The sequence below is a fragment of the Armigeres subalbatus genome, chromosome 3 (genome assembly GCF_024139115.2).
Source record: "Armigeres subalbatus isolate Guangzhou_Male chromosome 3, GZ_Asu_2, whole genome shotgun sequence".
Taxonomy (NCBI): Eukaryota; Metazoa; Arthropoda; class Insecta; order Diptera; family Culicidae; genus Armigeres; species Armigeres subalbatus.
Genome location: NC_085141.1, coordinates 177,614,682 through 177,640,472, shown reverse-complemented (window position 1 = coordinate 177,640,472; position 25,791 = coordinate 177,614,682). Strand labels below are relative to the sequence as shown.

The window sequence follows — 25,791 nt, the reverse complement described above, 5'->3', positions numbered from 1 at the left end:
CTGGGCCTCTTGAAAGGAGGCCTGAGCCTTGAAAGGGAGGCTTCTGAGCCTCTTGAAAGGAGGCTTCTGAGCCTCTTGAAAGGAGGCTTCTGAGCCTCTTGAAAGGAGGCTTCTGAGCCTCTTGAAAGGAGGCTTGAGCCTCTTGAAAGGAGGCTTCTGAGCCTCTTGAAAGGAGGCTTGAGGCCTCTTGAAAGGAGGCTTCTGAGCCTCTTGAAAGGAGGCTTCTGAGCCTCTTGAAAGGAGGCTGAGCCTCTTGAAAGGAGGCTTCTGAGCCTCTTGAAAGGAGGCCTGAGCCTCTTGAAAGGAGGCTTCTGAGCCTCTTGAAAGGAGGCTTCTGAGCCTCTTGAAAGGAGGCTTCTGAGCCTCTTGAAAGGAGGCTTGAGCCTCTTGAAAGGAGGCTTCTGAGCCTCTTGAAAGGAGGCTTCTGAGCCTCTTGAAAGGAGGCTTCTGAGCCTCTTGAAAGGAGGCTTCTGAGCCTCTTGAAAGGAGGCTCTGAGCCTCTTGAAAGGAGGCCTGAGCCTCTTGAAAGGAGGCTTCCGAGCCTCTTGAAAGGAGGCTTCTGAGCCTCTTGAAAGGAGGCTCTGAGCCTCTTGAAAGGAGGCTTCTGAGCCTCTTGAAAGGAGGCTTCCTGAGCCTCTTGAAGGAGGCTCTGAGCCTCTTGAAAGGAGGCTCTGAGGCCTCTTGAAAGGAGGCTTCTGAGCCTCTTGAAAGGAGGCTTCTGAGGCCTCTTGAAAGGAGGCTTCTGAGCCTCTTGAAAGGAGGCCTGAGCCTCTTGAAAGGAGGCTTCCTGAGCCTCTTGAAAGGAGGCTTCCTGAGCCTCTTGAAGGAGGCCTGAGCCTCTTGAAAGGAGGCCTGAGCCTCTTGAAAGGAGGCTCTGAGCCTCTTGAAAGGAGGCCTGAGCCTCTTGAAAGGAGGCTTCCTGAGCCTCTTGAAAGGAGGCTTCTGAGCCTCTTGAAAGGAGGCCTGAGCCTCTTGAAAGGAGGCTTCCGAGCCTCTTGAAAGGAGGCCTGAGCCTCTTGAAAGGAGGCTTCTGAGCCTCTTGAAAGGAGGCTTCTGAGCCTCTTGAAAGGAGGCTCTGAGCCTCTTGAAAGGAGGCTTCTGAGCTCTTGAAAGGAGGCCTGAGCCTCTTGAAAGGAGGCTTCTGAGCCTCTTGAAAGGAGGCTCTGAGCCTCTTGAAAGGAGGCTTCTGAGCCTCTTGAAAGGAGGCTTCTGAGCCTCTTGAAAGGAGGCTTGAGCCTCTTGAAAGGAGGCTTCTGAGCCTCTTGAAAGGAGGCCTGAGGCCTCTTGAAAGGAGGCTTCCTGAGCCTCTTGAAAGGAGGCTTCTGAGCCTCTTGAAAGGAGGCTTCTGAGCCTCTTGAAAGGAGGCCTGAGCCTCTTGAAAGGAGGCTTGAGCCTCTTGAAAGGAGGCTTCTGAGCCTCTTGAAAGGAGGCTGAGCCTCTTGAAGGAGGCTTGAGCCTCTTGAAAGGAGGCTTCTGAGCCTCTTGAAAGGAGGCTTCTGAGCCTCTTGAAAGGAGGCTTCTGAGCCTCTTGAAAGGAGGCTTCTGAGCCTCTTGAAAGGAGGCTTCTGAGCCTCTTGAAAGGAGGCTTCTGAGCCTCTTGAAAGGAGGCTTCTGAGCCTCTTGAAAGGAGGCTTCTGAGCCTCTTGAAAGGAGGCCTGAGCCTCTTGAAAGGAGGCTTCCTGAGGCCTCTTGAAAGGAGGCTTCCTGAGCCTCTTGAAAGGAGGCTTCTGAGCCTCTTGAAAGGAGGCTTCTGAGCCTCTTGAAAGGAGGCTTCTGAGCCTCTTGAAAGGAGGCTCTGAGCCTCTTGAAAGGAGGCCTGAGCCTCTTGAAAGGAGGCTTCTGAGCCTCTTGAAAGGAGGCTTGAGCCTCTTGAAAGGAGGCTTGAGCCTCTTGAAAGGAGGCCTGAGCCTCTTGAAAGGAGGCTTCTGAGCCTCTTGAAAGGAGGCTTGAGCCTCTTGAAAGGAGGCTCTGAGCCTCTTGAAAGGAGGCTTCCAGGAGCCTCTTGAAAGGAGGCCTGAGCTCTTGAAAGGAGGCTTCTGAGCCTCTTGAAAGGAGGCTTCTGAGCCTCTTGAAGGAGGCTTGAGCCTCTTGAAAGGAGGTTTGAGCCTCTTGAAAGGAGGCTTCTGAGCCTCTTGAAAGGAGGCTCTGAGCCTCTTGAAAGGAGGCTTCTGAGCCTCTTGAAAGGAGGCTTGAGCCTCTTGAAAGGAGGCTTGAGCCTCTTGAAAGGAGGCTTCCGAGCCTCTTGAAAGGAGGCTTCTGAGCCTCTTGAAAGGAGGCTTCCTGAGCCTCTTGAAAGGAGGCTTCTGAGCCTCTTGAAAGGAGGCTTGAGCCTCTTGAAAGGAGGCTCTGAGCCTCTTGAAAGGAGGCTTCCTGAGCCTCTTGAAAGGAGGCCTGAGCCTCTTGAAAGGAGGCTTCTGAGCCTCTTGAAAGGAGGCTTCTGAGCCTCTTGAAAGGAGGCTTCTGAGCCTCTTGAAAGGAGGCTTCTGAGCCTCTTGAAAGGAGGCTTCTGAGCCTCTTGAAAGGAGGCTTCTGAGCCTCTTGAAAGGAGGCTTCTGAGCCTCTTGAAAGGAGGCTTCTGAGCCTCTTGAAAGGAGGCTTCTGAGCCTCTTGAAAGGAGGCCTGAGCCTCTTGAAAGGAGGCTCTGAGCCTCTTGAAAGGAGGCTTCTGAGGCCTCTTGAAAGGAGGCTTGAGCCTCTTGAAAGGAGGCTCTGAGCCTCTTGAAAGGAGGCTTCTGAGCCTCTTGAAAGGAGGCTTCTGAGCCTCTTGAAAGGAGGCTCTGAGCCTCTTGAAAGGAGGCTTCTGAGCCTCTTGAAAGGAGGCTTCTGAGCCTCTTGAAAGGAGGCTTCTGGAGCCTCTTGAAAGGAGGCTCTGAGCCTCTTGAAAGGAGGCTGAGCCTCTTGAAAGGAGGCTCTGAGCCTCTTGAAAGGAGGCTTCTGAGCCTCTTGAAAGGAGGCTTCTGAGCCTCTTGAAAGGAGGCCTGAGCCTCTTGAAAGGAGGCTTCTGAGCCTCTTGAAAGGAGGCTCTGAGCCTCTTGAAAGGAGGCTTCTGAGCCTCTTGAAAGGAGGCTTCTGAGCCTCTTGAAAGGAGGCTTCTGAGGCCTCTTGAAAGGAGGCCTGAGCCTCTTGAAAGGAGGCTTCTGAGCCTCTTGAAAGGAGGCTTCTGAGCCTCTTGAAAGGAGGCCTGAGCCTCTTGAAGGAGGCTTCTGAGCCTCTTGAAAGGAGGCTTCCAGCCTCTTGAAAGGAGGCTTGAGCCTCTTGAAAGGAGGCTTCTGAGCCTCTTGAAGGAGGCTTCCGGGCCTCTTGAAAGGAGGCTTCTGAGCCTCTTGAAAGGAGGCTTCTGAGCCTCTTGACAAGAGGCTTCCGAGCCTTTCGAAAGGAGGCTTCCGAGCCTCTTGAAAGTAGGCTTCCGAGCTTCTTGAAAGGAGGCTTCCGAGCCTCTTGAAAGGAGGCTTCCGAGCCTCTTGAAAGGAGGCTCCCGAGCCTCTTTAAAAAAGGTTTCCGAGACTCTTAAAAGGAGGCTTCCGAGCCTCTTGAAAGGAGGCTTCCGAGCCTCTTGAAAGGAGGCTTCCGAGCCTCTTGAAAGGAGGCTTCCGAGCCTCTTGAAAGGAGGCTTCCGAGCCTCTTGAAAGGAGGCTTCCGAGCCTTTTGAAAGGAGGCTTGCGAGCCAAATAAATAAAAAATGATTTGTGTGAAAAAAATCTAACATGGGAGGAGGGGGTTGAAAAATCCAAAAAAAATGCTTACGTAATTAGTGTAGGCCCCCTTACAACGCAACACGTCACATTCCACTTTTCCGCGTCTCATTCAAATGGTTCAGAACCATTTTTATTGTTAATGAACTAGATTTAAATATAATTTAAAATTAATTATAAATAATTAAAGGCATTTAAAAACTGGTTTGATAAAAAATGTTGAAAATATGAAGGGAATTGCATCTCTGGCGGAAATACGTCTCGTAATACTAATTATTTAATTGCGCTTCTCTTCTAAATATGTTTTGTACACTAGCGGATTTAAAGTGGGGTACGTTGGGTCAACCAAATTTGTATTTAAAAAGTTAGAATAGTAATGGTAAAGATTCTCCATCATTTAAATATTTGTTTCCAACCAATAAAAAAAATTAGAATACCCATTATACATATACGCCCACATGATTCTTCCCAAACTGCCTATTTTCCATTCATTTTTCTAAAATTCGAATAAATACGCTGAAGCAGTTCATATAAAGAGAAATGGGTTTTTACTAGAATTGTGATAACTTGTGGTCCACTCTGGTAACCACGTATTATCAGGTTTCCCTCATCTTGTGACAAAGGAATGAAAATTAAGGTCATATTATCAAGAAAGACAGTGCTGTATACATGTATCCAAACAACTGTATAAATTTTGTCTCCACAGCTATCTTTATTCAAACACAACATATAAAGCTAATAAATTATGTAAAATAGACCCACTTATCGCCGAGTTCATCAAACCTCACGATTCGGGCATTAGAAGTCTGGGCAATATTCATTGTCATAGGCAACCAGAAAACATATTTCCATAAACATTCGGCACTCACAATTGGCGGACAGAGAAGCGTCGTCTGATTGAGATTGTTAGACGATGACATTGGAAACAAATCGAAGCATGTTGGGTCAACAAACATAAAATATGTATACCTGTCCGAAAAATGACCACTAGGCACGAACAAAGCCAGCACTCATTATTAAGTACATATAACTCTATCACATATCGGACTACAGGAAGCCAAAAATTAAACACAGGACAACGCGAAGATGTCCCCCGTTACACTGAAGCCGGTCGTAATATATGACAACTAACAATAAACATTCTGCTTGTTCTATTGATTTTTCGCTCCGCCTCCAATGCGCACGTGCTGGCAAAATGACACCCACGACCGTGTGTGAGTACGGGAAAACTCTGTAAACATGGGGCGAAAACGATCGCTTTCCATTTCTAAGAAGGTGTTTGAAAGTATGGGGCCCGTCTGCCCCCTTTCTCGATAATCATGAACAGATGTACGACATTTTTCTGACACACAAGATACAACATATTCGTGCAGTGTCAAGCATAGAAACTCTCCGATTACTAACATGAACATTAAGATATCTTTACAACTTCAGTTAAATTTTAGTCGAGAGCCCAACAGCTAACACCTAGTTTTTTTTATTTGATGATTTTATTATATTTTAGTATAATCAATATAATCTTTATCAATATTTTAGTAAAATTCGGAAAAGTGATTTCTTAACGAGATGTAGGTTCTAACAGATCTATCTAAATATTCATAATATTGTTTCATAGTAATTACTCCGTTTTTTGAAAATTTCTCATTCTTCAACTTTGGTCGATGAGACGAGTGTATTACTTCTGCTTGAAGTTAAATTTCACAAATTCATTTGGAACACACCCAACTTGTTATCAACCTGTTCTTGATCGACGTTTTGTCCCTTTCGATCTTTTGTCATTTCGACCTTGTCTTTCGACTTTTTATCTTTCGACCTTTTGTCAAAGATCTGGCCAACCGGTCGAACCTATTGCCCAGATTATACCTGTTAGAATCTCGGTAATTGTTAATTGAAAAACAATATGTCATGTACCCAATTAAAAAAAATTACTGAACACTTTAAACAATTCCCTTTTGTATTTCTTATAACGCCAGTGGAATAAATTTTCCGCTGTCTCTAGCTTACAAGGATATTTTTCGCCCCGCACGAGTTATAGTATCGCGAGCATTAGACACGAAAGGACTTACTATTCAGTCCGTCCCGTATGATTCGACTAGCAGTGTGCGAACAAAAGCGAAAACAGGGTTGAAGAAAATTTAAGGATCCAAAAGAGAAGTCGGATCCAGTTATTGCTTTTTTCTCAAAACTAGGAGCCGCTTTGCCTTTAAGTATTTTCATCTATTCATCTATTCGAGCATGTTATTTCCAACTAAGCAGCGAAGGAAATTAGAAAACAAAAATTGAAAGTGTGTCAGTTCTCTTCTATCCAACACGACGGATCCTTCGGATTGAATTGCAATGCGAAAAAGTTTTACACGTTCCTTGTTGTGGAATAAGTGCAACCGTGCAGAAATCACGACGCTTAACCTACATCTAATTTTAAATAGAAAAGTTTTTCCCGGAGGAAAATAATTCCGTGCAGTGTTGTGGTGTGGATAAAAATAAAATTCTTGAAACGCGAAAGTATCAAACCTGCAATCAAATCCACATCTACGCTACCAAAGTGGAGAATAATTACAAGTGTTCTTATTATAGTAACCTTCTTTGAAAGCTCACTGAAAAATCAATTTCGACTAGCAGTACGCTTCAAACCAACGTAACAAAAGAAATTGTGGAATTTCCAAAAAGGATAAATGCACGTAACAAAGCTTCCTGCACCACTACATCTTTAAAGCAGCTTCGCTAATCAGGTAAGACCCCGTTGTATTGCACCAGGTCGTGTTACTGCGAATGTCGTTCAGTTCATTACTCTATGTCAAGGGTATTTTAACGCGAGTTGCATGTTACGTTTATTCCTGAGAAGTATTCTGGTTGCAATGCTATAAAAATGTGTGTTAATCTCATTGATGATTCATGGAAAACTAGAAATTTAAATATTTGAAAGTATTTGAAATTAATGATTTCAATCGAACTGCAGATAAGAAGAATATGATAGATTGTCAGTAAATTGCTACTTAATTACATGAATTTCATGTAAAATGGGCATGTTTGTGGATCAAAATTTCGATTCCTTGTGAGTAAATTGAGTACATATTTTGCGTCCCAACTAAAAATTATCTGAATTTTCATCTAATGAATGTTTTTTTGTATACATGTTGACTGAATAGGCACGTTGCAGTTGGAAATAATTATAAGGCCACTTGTAATAAGGCTTCATCATTTTTTCATCTGAAACCTGCCTCTCCAGTCAACATCCATACAAATAACATTCATTGATTGAAAGTTTAGTTCATTTTGAGTTGGGACCCAAAATATGTATTCACGAAACGATGTTTTGTTCTTAAAACATGTTCACTTAGTAAAATCAGTGCTGACGTTAGAATTATTTCCAGGGGGTTACAATCTACAGGAATGCGTTTCAACATCAACAGCAATATAAATTTAGTGGACTATAGTTTTTGAAGCATGTAGAACAAATATTAAAGTGAATTACGACAGTGTCCAAAAACGGCTGCCACAATGGCCGTGCTAGCTCTCACCTTGCAGTTTCGCTTGCACAAATGTAATTTTATAGGCGATTACCACATTTGAAAACCATTTTTTCGTGTATGCTGCAAGTGAGCAAGCTCAAATAATTTTCTTAACTTCAAATTACCCCGTACACAGTCTTTAAATAGACTGAGTTTGATATCCTCGAGGATCATGCGGAATAGTTTTGCCGATTTCTGTTTTAAAGGCTTAAATACTGCACATAAAAAATTACATCACCATGGCATTTCAGCCATAGTTTACATTGAATCTTTAATAAACAGAATAGTTTTCATTATTTGAATGTAGTAAAACATGTTACACTCATAATTTGAAACAAGCAATAAGATCCACTTGATGGAGTGCCAAATTTGTAATGATTCAGCTCAAACAGGATCCCTGTTTGTTTTACCCTGTCCATTTCCCCCATGTCCATTTCCCCCCTGTCCATTTTACCACCACCTCCCCTAATAAGCTTGCGAGAAGTCGAGATACAGAAGAAGAAGCATTTTCAGGACGATACAATGCAATGAAAAACCGTTTTTTTAACTTTCTGTCCGTCCTCATAAAAACTTACGTTGTCTGTGCTCTGGGGTCATATTGGCCCCAAATTGAAATTGCTATAACTTTTTTATTGTTTGGTTAATTTTGGATTTTTAGACGTTACCTAAGATTAACCGCATTAATAGGTGGGGGTACCTCACGGGAAGGAGTTTTTGTAAAAAACGATTCAAGACAATGATTTATTATGCCTATTTTACTTATATCTGAAAATCCTACCCAACTATTTTTTTTTTCGAAAAGGTTGTGTGTTCTTCGACATGAGGTATTGGTTAGCTTGGAACTTGGCCGCTAGATGGTGGTATACGTGAAAGCATTATTTTAGACTACTCAAGATATTCCGATATATGGAATTTCCCACATTGTCCAACCAGCGGATGGCAGATTTTAATACAATTCTGCATAAGAACCTTACAGAAATTGTATAATACCTTGGCATATAATACTTCAATACAATTGTTGTATTGAAATTATACAGTTTTGTATTAAGGACTGTATCGAAAATAAGTTATTCACATTATTTTATTCGAAAAAAATTGGATGAATTTTAAAATATTATAAAAAATTGCCTAGCAATATATGTTAATTCTGGCTTAATTTTATGAAAAAAATATGATACTGAACAAATATTGCACTATTCCAACAATTATCCAAGCCTTTTTCTCCTAGTCACAAACCGGCGTAAAATTGCTTCATTTTAAAGCATTGATCACTTTCTAGTCCAAATTTCGATCACTTGATTTTGATTTTCTTCTTTTTTTCCGACAGTTTAGCGAACGTGTAGTACTCCCCACGCTTGTTGACCACGGATTTTTACCTTTGCGGGGTGGATAGCGAAACGCTTGGTCAAATTATCCATCTCGATGCCCTTCTTACGGAGCCATGTGTCCAAAACTCGAATTTCAATATCATTTTCAATTTGCGATACATCTGAAACAACAAATTTTCAACAAACAAAATATTTCTGATTTGAAACTTAACATATGAATACATCAAATGCAGGGTAAAACAAACCAATAACTTTTTGATTTTTTGAGTAGTAACACATTGGAACAGGATAACTTATTTTCGAAACAGTCCTTATTTTAATACAATATCTGTATAAAAAGCTTACAGAATTGTATATGCCATGATTTTATACAATAATTGTCAGATTTGTTTTTTGGGTGTAAATATTTTTATCGCACAAAATTTAAATTTGTAAAGATGATGTTTGGTGGGAATGGATTGTCTTTTGACGGGAAAAAATAATAAAGATGTCTTATGGTTTCCAGATATAAAAAGCAATTAGAGGAATCTTAAAGTGTGATTATTTCAAAATGTACCAAATTTTCAGCCGTTGAATATAGCCATATCAAATTTTAATGGATTATTAAAAATCCTTTAAGGTTTAAGAGATTTGTAGAAACCTGAAAGGATTTAAGCTATAAGCCCGCATAAAATTTGGTCCGGAAGGGGTTCTGAACTCCCCAAATCGTGCTGGTAGTGAATCGGAACTAGACCTGTGCGCCGCCGCGCCGCCGCCGCCGGTGGTTTTACTCACGCCGCCGCCGCCGGCGATTTTGGGTCGGCGCGCCGCCGATCATAATTTTGCCACGCCGATGACTAATCGCAATAAAAAAATCAATTAACTTGAGTCGAGTCGAGTAAAATAAGAGACACTGAAAATGGCAGAGACGAAATACGTATTTGTAAGACAATACAACGTGGTGGAATTGATTGGAATAGTACTAAACTCGTGTTATGATTGTTGTTGTTAGTTAGTTGTTAGAATGTTGTTGAGGTAGAACTCGTCAGAATTCAATTTCAAATCTACCTCAAGTGATGGTGCCTCTAAGACAGTGTGGTGACAAACATTGGATAATGAATTGGTTGGTTGATTAGTTGTGAATTTGAATTAGGCTGTATCTAGTAGATTTATTCTACTAAGGGCCAATTTCTTCACCTCCGCCTGACTCTTAAGCGGTGCTTACCCATACGCTTAAACATGGTTTAAGGCCTAAGCGGAGGTGAAGAAATCGACCCTAAATAGAATAATACAAAAAATGTTGAAATGGTCTTTGGAATTCGTCTATGCCAAAGCCTCATTCAGTCGGCATCTAAATCTGTAGGCAGTGTTGTCCTATACTCTGTGCAAAAAATTCTGCTCTTTGATTTTACTCCATCCAAACGATTTTACAATCTTAACTAAGTAAGTGCAACCAGTGGCGTAGCCCAAAAATTGGTCGGGGGGGGTGTTTCTGAATTTTTTTTTTCAAAAAAAAAACTTTTTTCTAAAAATGTTTTCTTTGGGTGGGGGTTTATGTAAACGCCACTTATGACTACGCCACTGAGTGCAACTAATAGAAGGCTATTTGAATTTTCTAAATGTCCATCGTTTAGATGGAGTAAAATCAAAGGGCAGAATTTCTTGCACAGAGTGTAAGACAACACTGCCTGTAGGTGACTCGCAAATTATGTTTGTTGTGGCACATAAACTTTTGTGAAGGCTTGAATACATCCCCAAAGCGCCAAAACCACTTGGTATATTTCCTAGTACATTCCTCCGAAAAGTTTCAATAAAAAACCTTAGAAAATTACTTTATGTATTCTTCCGGAAATGTCTTACATATTTCTTAATAAATTTCTCAACAAATTCCATTTGGAGTTTCTTCAAAAACTCTTTAGCAACTCTTCAATTTTTTAAAGGAATACCTCCTCATGAATTTCTTCGGCAATTATTCTATGAATTCCTCAAATAAATTCTTCCAGAGATTGCATAAGGGATTTCTTCCTAATTTTCCTAAGGAATTTCTTCAGAACTTCTTCCAGCAATTCCTTTAAAATATTCTCCGAGAATTCTTCCAGAACTTCTGGCAGGAATTCCATCGAAAATGCCTTCATGGGTTCTTTACGAAATTCTTTCAGTAATACCTTCAGATTTTTTCAGTGTTAGTTGTTTAATTTATTTAATTTATTCAAGGAAATTTTTTTGAGGAGCTCTCAAATGAATTTTTGGAAAAGCTTTTGAAGAAATTCCTGGAGGGTTTTGTACAGGAATTTCTAAATGTATTTCCGAAGGCATTTTTAAGAGAGAGCCTGAATGGATTTTCGAAAATAATTTCCATTTGAACTACTTTAAGAGATTTTGAAAGTATTTCTAAACAACTTCCCACAAACCACGTAGGCCGAATTTTCACTTTTTCAAACCTACCACCCCTTCCCCCCTAGTAAACTTTTCCAAAACCCCTCCCACACCCCCTTGAAGTCTACGTAGACTTTCTCACATTTTTACAAAATGTCATATGTGATTGGAAGAAAATTGGAAATCAACCACGTTTTCAGCAATTCGCTATACAAATCCATTTTCAAATCCATTGTAAACACTACAGTAAACTTCAAATTTTTAAACCTAACAAAATGAAACTGAACAAAATCCAACTCAATATCAATTAAAAATTTTAAACGAAATCAAATTCAATCCTCTGTCCATAGCTCCTGAAACCAAATCTCGAACTTACTTATGGATCCTGTACACCTCCGGTGGTGCAAAGGGCCGACTTGAAAGATCTCCATCCTGAGCGTTGCCCGGCTATCGCTTTAACCTGTTGCCAGGTTAGATTTCGGTCAACTTCTTTTATTTCTTTATTGATGCTTCGCCGCCATGAGCCTCTGGGTCTCGAAGCCAATTAATTTAATTTCTGTTGGATTTGATTCCTCCTAGAGGTGTGCGCCACCGCCACCGGCACTTGCATAGGCGCGCCACTGCTTAAAATCTGTCACGCATCTGAATTATAATTCTTCATGCCGGTTCAAATTTGAAAAAAACCCAAGAATTTTCAGAATTTCGAAAAATTTCGAGTTGAAATTCCGAGAACGTCAAGGTTACATTCCAAAAAGTTTGTCGTAGAAATTCCGTAGAATTTCCCGATTGATAACATTCAAAGTTTCCAGGTAATACGACAAAGAACTCTCCGTGATAATTCCGATATTTTTCTTGAAAATTCCATTCCGTTGAAATGTCAAGATTTTTTTTCTAAATTCCAAAAGTTTTCCCGTTAAAATGTCTAGTAATATTCCGTGAAAATTTTGAATTATTTCCCGTTAAAACCATGCTAAAGGTTTCCTACGATATTTTGACATTTCTCTTGCACAGTAGTAGCGATTTCCTGAAGAAATTAAAAAAAATCCTATAGACATTCCATAGAATTTTCCAGATAATTCTCGGTGGAAAAAACCGTCTAAGACGAATTAAGTACTGTCCATTTAATTCCACTAGTTAATTTTCGTTATCTTTGCAGATACGTATTTCGACCACAACTGTGTGGTCGTCTTCAGTGTCTTGTACTTGACTCGACTACTTGAGTCGAGTCAAGTACAAGACACTGAAGACGACCACACAGTTGTGGTCGAAATACGTATCTGCAAAGATAACGAAAATTAACTAGTGGAATTAAATGGACAGTACTTAATTCGTCTTAGACGGTTTAATACATTCCACTAAAAGAGCTTAATATATTTTTCTCTCGGTGGAAATTATGAAGGATTTCAGTTGAATTTGTGATGAATTTATGTAAAAAAATAGAATAAATTTTCATGAAAATTACAAATGCTTTCTTACAAGAATTGCAATAATTTTTTTGTGAAAACTCAAAGAGTTTTTAATGGAAAATTCCAAAGAATTTTCATTAGAACTGCCGAAGAAATTGCCGTTAAATTTCGAACATGCGAAAATTCCAAGAATTTCAGAAATTAGGACAAATTTCCCTGGGACTTCCCAGAAAATCTTCAGTGGAAATTCTGAAGAATTTCTCACGGAAATTTCGGAGAATTCCCCTTACAAGTTCCAAAGAATGTCTTTTGGGAATTCTAAAGACTTCTTCTTGGATATTTCAAAATGCTTCCTTTGTAAATTCTCAATAATTCTTGTCGAAGTGCGACATAATTCCCAGTGTAAATTCTAAAGAATCACTTGTAGTTTCTAATGAAGCTCCTGCCGAAAATCAAATGATATTTTAGTAGAATCTACAATGTAATCAATGTAATCCAAGTGGAAATTCTGAAATTTTTTCGAAATTTTTAATAGAATACTTTGGAGAATTTTCCTGCTCAACACAGAAGAATTTGCTGTTGAAATCATGATATTTTTAGCCGTAGTTCAGACTATTATACTTCAGTGAAATCCATAAGAGATTCGAGAGATTATTTCGGTAAAATCTTGCAAAAAAAAAACGGAAAAATCGAAAAAAAAATCAAACAAATGAACTTCGCACCAAGCTGCTGTATGAAATGTTTTACGAAAAAAATAAAATAAAAAAATCAGAAGGGTTATGTACAAGACACAACCGCCCAACGTAAACTACGTAAGGCAGTTTTGTTCATTGAGGATTGTAGTGCCATCATGCATGAATATTTTTAGAAAATTTATTTGATTACTTATGTCACTGGTTTCGAACAAAACTAGCGTATCTTAAGATATGCAAATTGTTGGCGATTCAAACCATGCGTGAGTCAAATCCCATCAGAATCATGGCCTAGAGAGTTGCTCATGATTCGAATCACATTTTGCATCATTGTGAGTGAGCGAAGCGATGCGATTCTGGCCGAGAAACTCAAGCGCGATGCTCCCCTTACAGAATCGCAGGCGAGTTAGCACTGAGTGTCACTATGGATAAAATATTCGTGCAACCATTTTATTAATATCATTACAAGACTTTTGAATCAGGGAGCAAGAAGGTGATAGCTCTATTGTAACTCATAAAGCCCGTTTCAAGAACGTATGCGTTCCAAAGCTTTTGTCGTATACAATAAGTACCGCATGATTGCACCCACGTATTAAGCATTATGTGTGCATTCACTCTTCCTGAATCAAAGTTAAAACCTTCTGATTCAGACGCGCATTTAATTGGACAAAATATTATTAGGCCGATATAAATATTTTTTTGTAATATGCCCCCCCCCCTCCGGATTGTTTTGCTCAAAAATAACAATTTGAGGGGCAACAAAAAAAATGTCCGGTAAATTTTGAGAACTTTCAAAACATTCTTTAACAAATCCGAGAAGTTTTCATTTCAATATTTTTTTTCCATTTTAATATTTATTTTTTACTAGCAGACCCGACGAACTTTATTTCTCGCTCAACTTTTCAAAAGGACCTAAGTAACATTTTTTTTATGAATTAATTTGAGTACTGCAATCGAAAGCTTTCATGTTTTTCTGTTGATTGCGCTATTCAAATTAATTCATGAAAAAAATGTTACTTAGGTCCTTTTGAAAAGTTAAGCGAGATTTCGCCTGAAATTGATTTATTTTCTGATTAGTTCTCGAGTTATGCAGAAATTATTGTTTAATTTGTATGGGAGCCCCTCTTTCCAGAAGGGGGAGGCGTTGCAAACCACCACAGAAACATATCTTCTCTTCCAAAACCTCCTCACGCCAGATTCGGTTCCATTTGCTTGATCTCGAGTTATGATGAAATTGGTGTTTTATTTGTATAGGAGCCAGGTTTCAAAGAGGAGAGGGGTCTCGAACCATCTTAAGAACCTTCCCCGGCCCCAAAAACCTCTGCATTCAAATTTTAACGCCGCTCAGTAGAAGAAGATTACCTCTCCCCCTTGACTTTGCGGAGATCATAATTTTTCATAAATATGTGTAACGGCCTTTTTAGTTTTCAGTTTGCAAAAAAAAAAGCTCAACATTTTTCCAAAGTCGTTTTTTAATATAAACATGTTTGCGCAATTACATTGCGATGATTGCATTACTAGCAAGGGCATTGGCATTGATAACAATTGATCGTCTCATGCCTGCACAAACATGCCCCTATCTGCATAACTTTTTATACAGCATGCACTACATTACGCATTTTTGTTACATTTGTTTCGACCGCGGTCACTGGTCCGGCTCCATTGTTCTACTTTTTGTGCGAAACACCGCACAAAAAGTAGAGTCCAAAAGCCAACCGCACTGAACGGCGACGGCCGAAACGAGACTCTAGCGGACAAGAAAAGAGGGTGCTGCCAAAATGATCCGATACCCTATTTCAACGTTTATAATAGAAAGTTTCAATACAATTGACAAATTGGTAGAGAATTTCCGAGTCGATTGATATATAAATCTCAAAAATCCATCAGAAGATAAAGGCGCTATTAACGTTCAAAATCTTACATGATTTCGTGACGGTCTCGAATTTGGAAATTTTCATTTGTCACCCTGTATCCGAGTCTTCCCCTTAGACGTAGTTTACGTCAAAAAAGTCTACGTAGACTTTTCGTATACCCACGCCCCCCTTCGTAGACTGACGTAGACTTTTGTGAACCCCCTCCCCCTCAAGAGTCTACGTGGTTCATGGACAACCCCTAAAGGAATTTCTGAAGGAATATTTGAAGCAATTTCCGGAGGAATTCTCAAAGGAATTTATGAAGAAATTTCTAATAGAATTTCAGAGGAAATGCCTACTGGTATTTCTGAAGTAATTCCTAGATTTCTCCAGGATTTTTTTTTTGTAATTCTTCAAAAAATTCTATGGAGATTCAAACAAAAACTCCTCCGAAAACGAATTCCAGAAAGTTTTTCGAAAATTCTCTCAGCTATATTCTGAAATTTCTCTCAGGAAAAAGTGCCTTCAGAAATTTGTTCAAGAAAACCTTGGGAAAATAGTTAAGGTTTTTTCCCGAAAATTCCTCAAGAAATTCTTCTAACAACTCTTTTGGAATTCCTTGAAAAGTTCTAGGACGAAATTTCCTTAAGAATTCCTGAACAAGTTCCTGAAGGAATATACGTAGAAGTCCCTGAAAGTTTTTTTCAAAGTAACTCCTGAAGAAACTTCTGACAGTCTTTGATATCTCCGAAAATTCCTTTGGACATTCCGTCAAGACTTCGTTCAGAAATTCGGATAAACCTTTTGAAAATCCTTCTTTTTGAAATATCTACAAAGAATGTTTTAGGAGTTCCTCAGGAAAGCGTTTCAAAATTCCAAAAAAATCTCTAAAGTCTCGTTCAGAAATTTATTAACGGATTACTTCGGAAATTTCTGTCAGCTTCGGAATTTAGCTTTGGAAATCAATTTGATATTCCTTCGGAGTTCCTTAGCAAGTTGCTTGACAATAATTATTCCTGAAATTCCCATAGGAATTCTTCCAAAACTACTTTAAGCAATTTAATATAGAATTTCTTAGGGAAATCCTTTAAAAATTCCTCCAGAAAATTCTTTTGTAACTTCATGAAGCTACAGACACTGACAAAACTAGCTCTGTACACATCGTTGATTCGTCCAGTTGTCCTGTACGGCTATGAATCATGGACGTTAAAATATGCAGATTATCAAATTCTCAAAGTGTTTGAGTTGAAAATACTGTGCTCAATACTTGGCAGCGTGGTGGAAAATGGTAAATGGAGCAGACGAATGAATGAACCACGAGTTAAACCAAGTATACAAAAATGCAGACATAGGCAGGTTGATAAAATAAGGCAGATTACAGTGGGTTGGACATGTAGTGCGTATGCAGGAAGAGAGACCAGCAAAAGAACTTGCAGAGAACCTGGAACATGACGTTGGCTCTGGGGTGTGCAATCGAGGAAGATACGGAAGCAGCCGCTGATGCATTTTGGAAATACTGTTAGGAATTCCTTCGAAATGTCTGTGGGGATTTGCTCAAAATTTTCTTACAAGGTTCCTACTACACTTTCCAACACTACTTCAGGAATGTTCTCGTAAAGGCCTTTAGAAAATTCTCTTAGGAATTCCATCAGAAAATAGTTCATTCTTTAATAAATTTCCGAATGAATATATTTTATGGTTTACTAAAGGAATTTCCCAAAGAGAACATGAATTGATTATAATGGATATATTCTTTCTAAAATAGAAAAAATCTGCAGACATTGTCATAGGATTTTACAAATGAATTCCTAATGAAATTTACTGAGAAATGCCTGTAGGAATTAAAAAAAATCATAGTTTCCTCCAGAAATTATTTTAGAAACTCCACCAAGCCCTTTGTTGGCATATTTAGGCAAATTTCAGGAAAATATTAGATTTTTTCGGAAACTTAGTTATTTTGAGATCAAAACGACTGAAATGCATCTAAATCCTAAATTTGAAATAACTTTTGAAAAAAGTTATTACCAATTTGCTCTATGACACCGAAATCTAATTCTTCACTTAGGGGTCACGAAAAAGAAAAGCAGGATTTATTGTTAAAATTTGATTAATCAAAATCAAAGAGTAACAAAATAGTGGTAATTCAAATAACATTTTGAAATCAGATATTGATTAGTATCGCCGGCAATTGTCTATTTTGAATGTGCTGTTTGATGATCGGCAAACGCAGAATATTGCAATTTTAATCCACTGAAGTCGGTTTTTATACGGGCGATTCCTACCGTGTGAATCAAACCCCGTTATCCAAAAATCCACGGTAAAATTGTTTTTTTCAGCCATTGATTTTTTCATCCACGCCGGTTCACGCCGCCGCCGCCGCCGCCGATAAAAGTCAACGGCGCGCCGCCGTGACGCCGCCGCCGCCGGGGCAAAAGTGACCACCACGCCGCCGCCGCCGATGATATGACCGGCGCACAGGTCTAATCGGAATGAGCCTCAGAAATTTTTGAAAGTTAATGAAAAGTCCAAGTAGTAGTAATTAGGGGAGAAGCTGCAATAAATTTTTGTTTAGCATGAATTGCGTCTGTAGCGCTTCACTAAAAAAGAACGATAAGACTGTTGTCAGCGAAAAGTGAAATTTTCTCGCAAGATTTTGACATGCAACGAATAAATATATCATAACAACTAAAGACACTATAAACAAAGACGGGAAATGTTCCAATTGGAATTCCAAATTTACTGTCAGTGTCATTCCAATCGAGCAAGAGACCTGTCATTCCAAAATATCGCGCGCAACATTTGGCAAGGGTTCATTTGAATCAGCACGAATAAATATGTTTGTATTATTATTTGAATATTTTTTGATGGATTTAGGTAAAAAAGTGTTCGTATGTGGTTGAAAATCAATTAAACATGTTTATAGTGAATTGTGGCTTTTTATTGGGTGGTTGAACACGATACAAATAAAATATTTTTGAATTAGGAAATTCGTATAGACCAATATGGAAAGTATATCCAGCATCAGCAGTGTTGCGCACGCAGAGTTGCTTGGTGATTTATGTTTTCAGGGATCAGACTTCCCGTCTTTGTATATAGTGTCTTTAATAACAACATGCGAATAAATTTTTGCAGCGTCTCCCTCTGACGCGCACTCGTGATTCTGCTACCGACGGCAACTATCTGCCGACGCGACGCCAATCAAACCTATTTATTTCCAATAATGTGCGTTTCAATCACAAACAGCACTAGCTTGATTGCTACTGAAGCCGAAACCGAAATCAGTTGTATATAGGTAACAGAAACCTCTATGAAACATATGTGCTGCTCAGGCAGCCACACGATGAATTGCCATGGAAATGCTAAAGACGCCAGCCATGTGAATACATTTTTGCAGCGTCTCCCTTCGACGCCCGCTTGTGATTCTGCTACCGCCGGAAACTTTCTGCCGATTCTGATAGGGTCGGTGTACCGGTAATAGTGGTATTAGTGACAGGTCCTTATTGATTAATTCATAACAATTGATAGGAATATATTTCCTGTGATGTAAATATATTGGCAGAAAGCTGTTCTTCTCTACTTCTCATGAAAAATATTGTTGATACTTCAAAATATTGTTTTCTTTTCAAAATCGCTTCCTCCATTCACTGGTACATGGTACTAACTTCTGTTCCTATAATAGTGAATCCCATTGGTTTCTTATGGGATTCACCATTATAGGAACGCCTCACTATTATTGGTGCAAGGTAGCCAAAAAGTTAAGGAAAAATAATGTTTTTCGATGTTTTCCCGGAGAATTTGTAAACTTTTTCGCACACATTCACCTTTTTTAAGCAAGCGCTATGCTATGAAGTAATTTGTAGAAATCAAAATGCACTTAATCCAGCGAAAATCGAGTTTCCACTATTACTGTTACACCACTATTACTGGCACAGCCACCCTACCGCTCTCCGCTCTCCGTGACATCTCGAACAAACCGGCTCGCGCGCGCTATGTTTCGGGCGCGGTTCGATCATTTACGGTAGCAATCAGCGTGCATCGGAGGCGATCGTCGGACGGAGAGCAGACCATGACGTCGGGTAGCGATCCCAGTGACAACGGCTGCCGCAGCGATGGCGTTGGTGGCGTCATCGGTTGTAGAGCGGCAGTAGTTGCTGATTGTAATTTGAGATATTGACAATAAACAGGTTTTTTCAGGACCACCATTATTTTGGGAAGAAAGTTAAGCTGAGAGGATTTTTGTTGTAAGTAATCAATTACGAAAATATATTTAAAAAAAAAACCTGATTATTCCACCTAGCGGTGTTGCTGCCTTTCTCGTGCAAAAAATCACTTAAAAATATGAGTGAGTGCTTTTTAGCGTGTTTTGCGCATAGAAAATAGTATTTTGGTCATAACTTCTGATCCCATAGTCCAATCGGACCAATTTTCAATAGCAAACAATGGGACAGGATTCTCAGTCGAATGGAACTTGTTGCGAGATTCGGCCAATGCTAAGTTCCAAAATTGTGTACACATACACATATACACACACACATACATACATACATACACACAAACAGACATCACTTCAATTCTTCGAGCTGAGTCGATTGGTATATAACCCTATGGGCCTCCAATCCTTCTATCAAAAGTTTGGTTTTGGAGTGATCATATAGCATTTACGTATACTGCCGTGAATCGCATAGTTGTCCCATATGAAACCCAGCAAAGATGGGACAGATATGCGATTAACGGCAGTATAATTAGTATACGAGAAAGGCAAAAAAAAATAAGGTGCAATTGTCGTAAATTTCTTATTTTGGAATTTTGTTCGAAACCAGTGACATAAGAAATCAAAAGAGTCTTCTTGTTCGGAGGTGAACTAGCCTTGGGCTAAAAACCTCTTTAATAAAGATTTTAATAATAATTTTAAGTCTTCTTGTAATGTTCATGCATAATGGCACTACATTTCTCAGTGCACCAAACTATTTTACCTAGTTTACTTCGGACGGTCGTGTCATGTACACAACCCTTATGATTTTTACGTCATTTATTGTGAAGAAATGAAAAGAATTTTTGCTTAGATTACTCTTTTTTCACTCAATTCAATGAATTTAGGGCCTTTTCCAATATAATACATGTTTCAGCAGATCTCCAAAAATTTCCTGGCGTTTATGCTTTAGGCTTTCAGGCCTCCACACTCGTTAACTAAAATCTACCGGCCAATATCAATATTCCTAGCGATTCATGAATTAAATTGAACATGCCTTCAATACAGGCCATAAGTTTATACGCGTAACGATAGATTTATTTTGTCATTTTAGAAATGAAACATGCTCTTAGTAGTCATTTGAATCAGATAGGATTTGTTTTCTCGTATAAATCGTACCAGGTACCAGTCAAAACGTTCAATGCAAGTGATGGCGTTGATTCAGTGGTAGTAAAATTGGAATTTCATCACTATGAAACTACTAATCACTGCGAACTAAGTGCAATAGATAATCTTTTCGCCTCATACTGCATTTCTTATCACTACTTTCTTCTAAAATACCCCCATTTTCCATAAATTTGCGAAATACCTGATTTTCCCATACATTTTATCGATTTCCAACTACCATTCTTCCATGAGCTCATGGTGAAAATTTCAAAACATATATTAGCATGTTCAACAAAACAGATAGAAACGCCGGTATTGCGACTCAGTGACGAGTACCGTAAACATGGTGCACGGAAGATTGTTGTCCACACTTATCACTGCTGATGCCAACTGGAAGTAAATTTCATAAAGTAAACAGTTGATACCTACCTACGTTAGAGTCGTGCCGGCGTGCGGTCAGCATTTGCATGAGATTTTTTGTTTCGGCTCGTGCGCAGCGCAAACAGCACAGAATCGAGTTTAGTCACATTTGGCGCAAAGCCTAGAATGTAGGTACTTATTTATTCGTTCTTACCTCTAAAATGAACAAGGAGTCACGAAATGAATATTTCCCACCAAAAACGGTTATACGTTGTGAAATTATTGTACGAAAACATTAATTGTGGTGAGAGAAAATAGAAAAAAACATGAGCTGACTATCGTCTGCTTGGCGTGGCTGCTGCTGCGGCTGCCTGGGTTTGTTTTTTTTTTGTTTTTGCATGGAAGAATGAATGGTAAAAAGAAATGTCAACCATTCCCATCCCTGATGGAGAGCATAAATTATCTTCAAATGATCTAATAGTCATTAAGGCGCATACTTTATTATTTTTTTGACAAAATCACGCGCGGTTTTCTGGAGCCTCTTCGTTATAATGTAAAGATTGAACATGTCACTAAGGGAACACCCATAAATTACGTAACGCTCAGAGGGGGTTGCCTGAAGTGTGACGATCCATACAAATTTTGCAGATGCTCCATACAAAAAGTGTGAATGGGAGAGGGCGGGTTGGGTTTTGAAAATGGGCAATTTTTGCATTACGTAATTAATAGATCTTCCCTAATGAGCGGCCTTGAATAACTACAGCGCCAACTAAAGGTAAAAGGCTGAAAAGCATGCATTTTTCCATATATGTATTTAGTCGATTTTTCCCATATAAACTTCATGCAAAAGAACTTCATTTTCAGGGAGTATACTGCCGCTAACCGCAAGTCGAGCACATCTGTATATGGACCTCCATATACAGATGTGCTAGACTTGCGGTTAGCGGCAGTATACGTCTCGAAAAAAATATTTGGATTTTTTTTTTCATATAAGTGTGGTCCAGCCTAATGTACCCAGAGGATCTACTGTAGGGCAAATTGGGTCAGACTTTCAAAAGTTAATTTCAACGAATAACTTAGAGTATTTGAGTGTTTTATGTATGTATCGTGCAGGGAAAATGCAGAACTTGTTATTTAGATCTCACGCGAAATTAGTAAGTTGGAAATTTCTTCGCCTAAGGGCAGGAAGTGCAAAATTCAACAATTGGAAATGTTGTGTTTGGGCAAATTTCATTTTCGGGGAAAAGTCTTTTTTGGGGAATTGTACAATCTCAAGAACCTCGCATAAACTAAAGAATGAGAAATTTCAATTATGCCTAACTTAGATTACCTTAGCTTAATTGACCGCCCATAGTCTCAAGCATCCTACTTGTTTGCAAAATGCTGAAGATTGATACCCATATTGCCATAGTTTGTGGTATTTTGAAAATGGCTTATTTTGATGCTCGGAACTGACAGCAGGGTAGACAATGTCCTCAGAATCATATCCAGGTGTCATAATCCTACTTGTCTTGCAAAAGGCTTAAGTTGCTAATATCGAGCGAAAATATTGAACTGGCCATTTAGGGGCCGGTTCCCAAAAGGTCACTTCAAAGAAACCTGTTGGTGGCCGATTCTGAAACAGGTGTCACCGTGATTTTTCGTGCTGATACAATCTCTATATACAAATCTACCGAAATGGGACAAAATAAATGTCATTTTCTTAGACTTATATCGTCAAAAAAGAAAGTAGTGATCAAATTTACTGCATCTGACCCAGTGACCCACCGGAATAACTCTGGATAGGATGACCACATCATAAGTCCCAGAACAGTGATAAAATCAGGCCAATACGACATAAAATGATGAAATGGCAGTAATTTGACTTTTTTTCTTTTACTCAGACCGACACGGATTAAATAAATATTACACCTTTCCAACATTTATGCAAGTCTTCCTCTCCTAGTCACAGATCGGAATAATATTGCTTCGTTTAATTCATCTTGATTTTCTACCTTTTACGCAAAGTTGGCGAATGTGTAGTATTCCTCAAGCTTGTTGACCATGAATTTTTACCTTCACGGGTCGGATAGCGAAGCGCATTATTCATCACTATGCCTTTCTTACGGAGTCATGAGTGCAAAATTCGAATTTCAATATCACTTTCAATTTGCGGTACATTGGAAACAAGAAATGGTCAACAAACAAAAAAGTTCTGATTTGAATCTTAATAGGTTAATACGTCGAATGCATGTTAAATACTTGTATAAGCTTTTGAGTAGTAAAGCTTTGAAAGTTGCTAACTTATTTTCGATACAGTCCTTATATAGATTAAATCACGGATTCAGCTTGGAATTATCGAGGCGCCGTATAATCGAATCAGACCTGTAATATGAACTAGTGAAAAACTATGTACATTTGTTTATGTTGAAGAAATAATTGTCCACTACTACCAAACATTCAGCTATGTTCACTAAATCCATCAATTAACAGTCGTCTTATTTATTTACATTGTATACAACTGGATCCCGTCCAATCTTTATTCTATAACTAGTGACTGACAAAATGTACAGAAGCAGATCCATTATCCATCCTTGGGCGGAACCAAATACTTCACATACAGCTATTCCATCAATAGCCACTGCCAAACAGCTCAGCAAATATTGATGTAGCAATTAACGGGCGACAGCTTTCTTAATGTTCATCAAATGATAGCATATACATATTTGTATACTACTAAGGAAACATACATTTTCGATTATGACATTGTAACAAGAATACTTATTAAACAATCAAATAATTATTTGCAGAGACCAAGCAACGTGTATTAATATGTTGTCAATTCTCTATATTCTATTCGTGTAGTGGACGAGAAGTTGAATTCGGCGGAAGAATTCTCGCAAAAAGGTCCTCGCCAGCAAACTCAAGAATAAATATAGACGGTACCGCCAACAAAATGAAGAAACGCGATACCGATTTATGACTCGTAAAAAACAAATCGGGTGGCTGTAAAATAAAGGTGACAACCCGTTGTTTACCCGCTACTTCAACTGTAACAACCTATAACCTAGAGCCACCGATTATCACCCTTCCCCAACCACCAACGCCGACCGACCACGAACCAACGACGGTCAGGTTCGAGCTTGGCGCAGGAGCCGAAACCACATCCAACATTAAGCACCATATCCCTCAACACATCCTCCCCGAAACTGCCACCCAAATCGATAATAGTGGCAATTTGGGCCATAGTAACAATCATCAAAATAGCTCCACAAACGATTCCGGCATCGATATCAACCAAACCACAAGTCCCGATACAGCAGCCACCGTGGACCAACAACCGACAGACTACGTTAGGAACAAATCAACCACACGCAGTTGGCCGGTAATACACCGGAATAATTCCTACCGGTACCAGCTCCAACCGACGGTGCACAATCACCGACGACAGCAGTCACATCAATATTACCAGTATGATTATGACGCCCTAACCGGGCCTAACTGTCCTTCAAATGATACCAACAACAATATCAACTACAGCGCAAACGAAGATTATCTAGTCAGTAGCAGTTACGATAAATCCCCTAGCATCGATAGCTATTATTTCCAGCACTATAGGCACAGTATGCAACAGTCGACCACCACAATGACCACAGCTGCAGGACAGGGAGGCGCCACTATCACTTCCACCGCCCATCATCAAACGCAATCCGGTACCACTTGTTGTATGATGCCGCCGCCGGTTCTGTTCCTATTCTTCACCCTACTGATGACATCCAGCGCAACGGCCATGCTCTGCGCGGCCATCATGACCGACCACTGGGAACATGTGTCCTGGAATCGGGAAAATTTGGACCGGCTCAGCAACAAGTCGTCTATCGAGCTGCAGTGGTATCTCGATGGGCGGGCGGCGAAGTTTTCCGTGTCCGATATGCACAGGAGATCGGGTGACGGCCGAAGCAGAGGTAAGTAGGAAGAATTTGTATAACTGATACATAGTGATTGTGTTCATAAACAAAACATATTTGAAAAATGTACACCAAACTGAAAACGAATCATGTAAATTTTTCAAAAATTAGAACTAAAATAAATGCACCCTTTGAAAAATGAGAAATTTTCCACAGAAAATGTGTAACTCTATATAGTAAAAATGAGTTATGATTTCCATTGTTACGTTTTAGCTCCTGAAAAAAATATCAAATTTTCAAAATGTTTTCTTTGATTGATACTGTATTTATGTGAACGAAAAGATAATAAATTCCACTGGAAAAGCTGGAAAATAACTGAAGGTGGCAGCAAAATAAAATGTCCATGAAAAATTAGAAATTTTCCAAAAAAAAATTGGAAGTTGCTAAAAAAGAAATCAGGGAATGAGGAATAAATAAATACATACAAAATTTCCACAAATATTTAATGTAAAACTTCCAATAACAATTGAGGATTTTCCACAAAACATACAAAAATTAGCGTTTTTAAAAGCAAAAATTGAAATTACAAAGGAAGAATTTTCCATAAAGAAAACAATCCGTGGAACATAAAAAAATACAAAATTTTCATAAATAAATCAATAGTAGCAATAAACAATAACAAAATTTCGCACAAAACAAATATTTTTTTCAATAAAAAAATGAAAATTGTCTACAAAATAACCAATAAAGAGCAATATAAATTCTTTTTTTATAATTGAAAAATTACATTGCTTTGAAAAGTGTTAATTTATTTTAGTATTAATTTTTTAGTGGAAAATTCCTAATTGTTTATGGGAATTTTGCATTTTTCAGAGAAATTTTATATTTATTTATTATTGCTCATACCCTGATTTCTTAATTGGCAATTTCCTATTTTTTATGAAAAATTTCTTTTTTAGGGGAAGTTTTCATTTTATTCAGAACAAAATGCTGGCGAGTTGTGTTGATGTGTCGCTATATCACAATAAAATCTATTCAGAGTGCATTGCAGAAATCAGTTCCATATTTGACATCCCCATAATATTATAGGAAATCTCAAGCAATGCCGAGTTTGTTCAGCTAGTTAACATTAAAAACTACTTTTGAAGGAAATTTTCCAATTAAATTATTGTTTTTAATTATTTTTTACGGTTTCATGCATGTTTTCAAAAGTTTTATCTTGTCAAAAATATAAATTTTCAGTCAAGCTTATATGACATTTATTTACTATACACTAGACTGGCTCAGCTCAATGTGGTCGAATTCCACGGGACAACACCCCCCCCCCCTCCACAGGATTGTGCATTTTTATGAG

General features: G+C 38.9%; 2 protein-coding genes across 5 annotated transcripts in view; one reads left to right on the top strand and one right to left on the bottom strand.

The window, feature by feature from the left end:
- The window catches only part of LOC134219077 (protein NASP homolog), an 87,395-nt gene that overhangs the window by 26,728 nt on the left and 34,876 nt on the right, over positions 1–25,791 (bottom strand). The window contains exon 1 of one of the 2 annotated variants that reach the window (XM_062697752.1): positions 4,661–4,784. The exons of the other annotated variant lie outside the window; for it this stretch is intronic. The gene's annotated coding sequence lies outside the window, so the exon portion shown is untranslated. Of the gene's footprint in view, positions 1–4,660; positions 4,785–25,791 lie in introns of those variants that run through there. 2 annotated transcript variants of the gene reach the window in all.
- LOC134220127 (uncharacterized) overlaps positions 5,737–25,791 on the top strand; it is a 36,287-nt gene continuing 16,232 nt past the window's right edge. For 2 of the 3 annotated variants that reach the window (XM_062699120.1, XM_062699118.1), the window contains exon 1: positions 23,518–24,494. In XM_062699120.1, the coding sequence (XP_062555104.1) occupies positions 24,155–24,494 (340 nt within the window). In that variant the 5' untranslated portion in view covers positions 23,518–24,154. Of the gene's footprint in view, positions 6,421–23,394; positions 24,495–25,791 lie in introns of those variants that run through there. The other variant, XM_062699119.1, reaches the window with a different exon arrangement.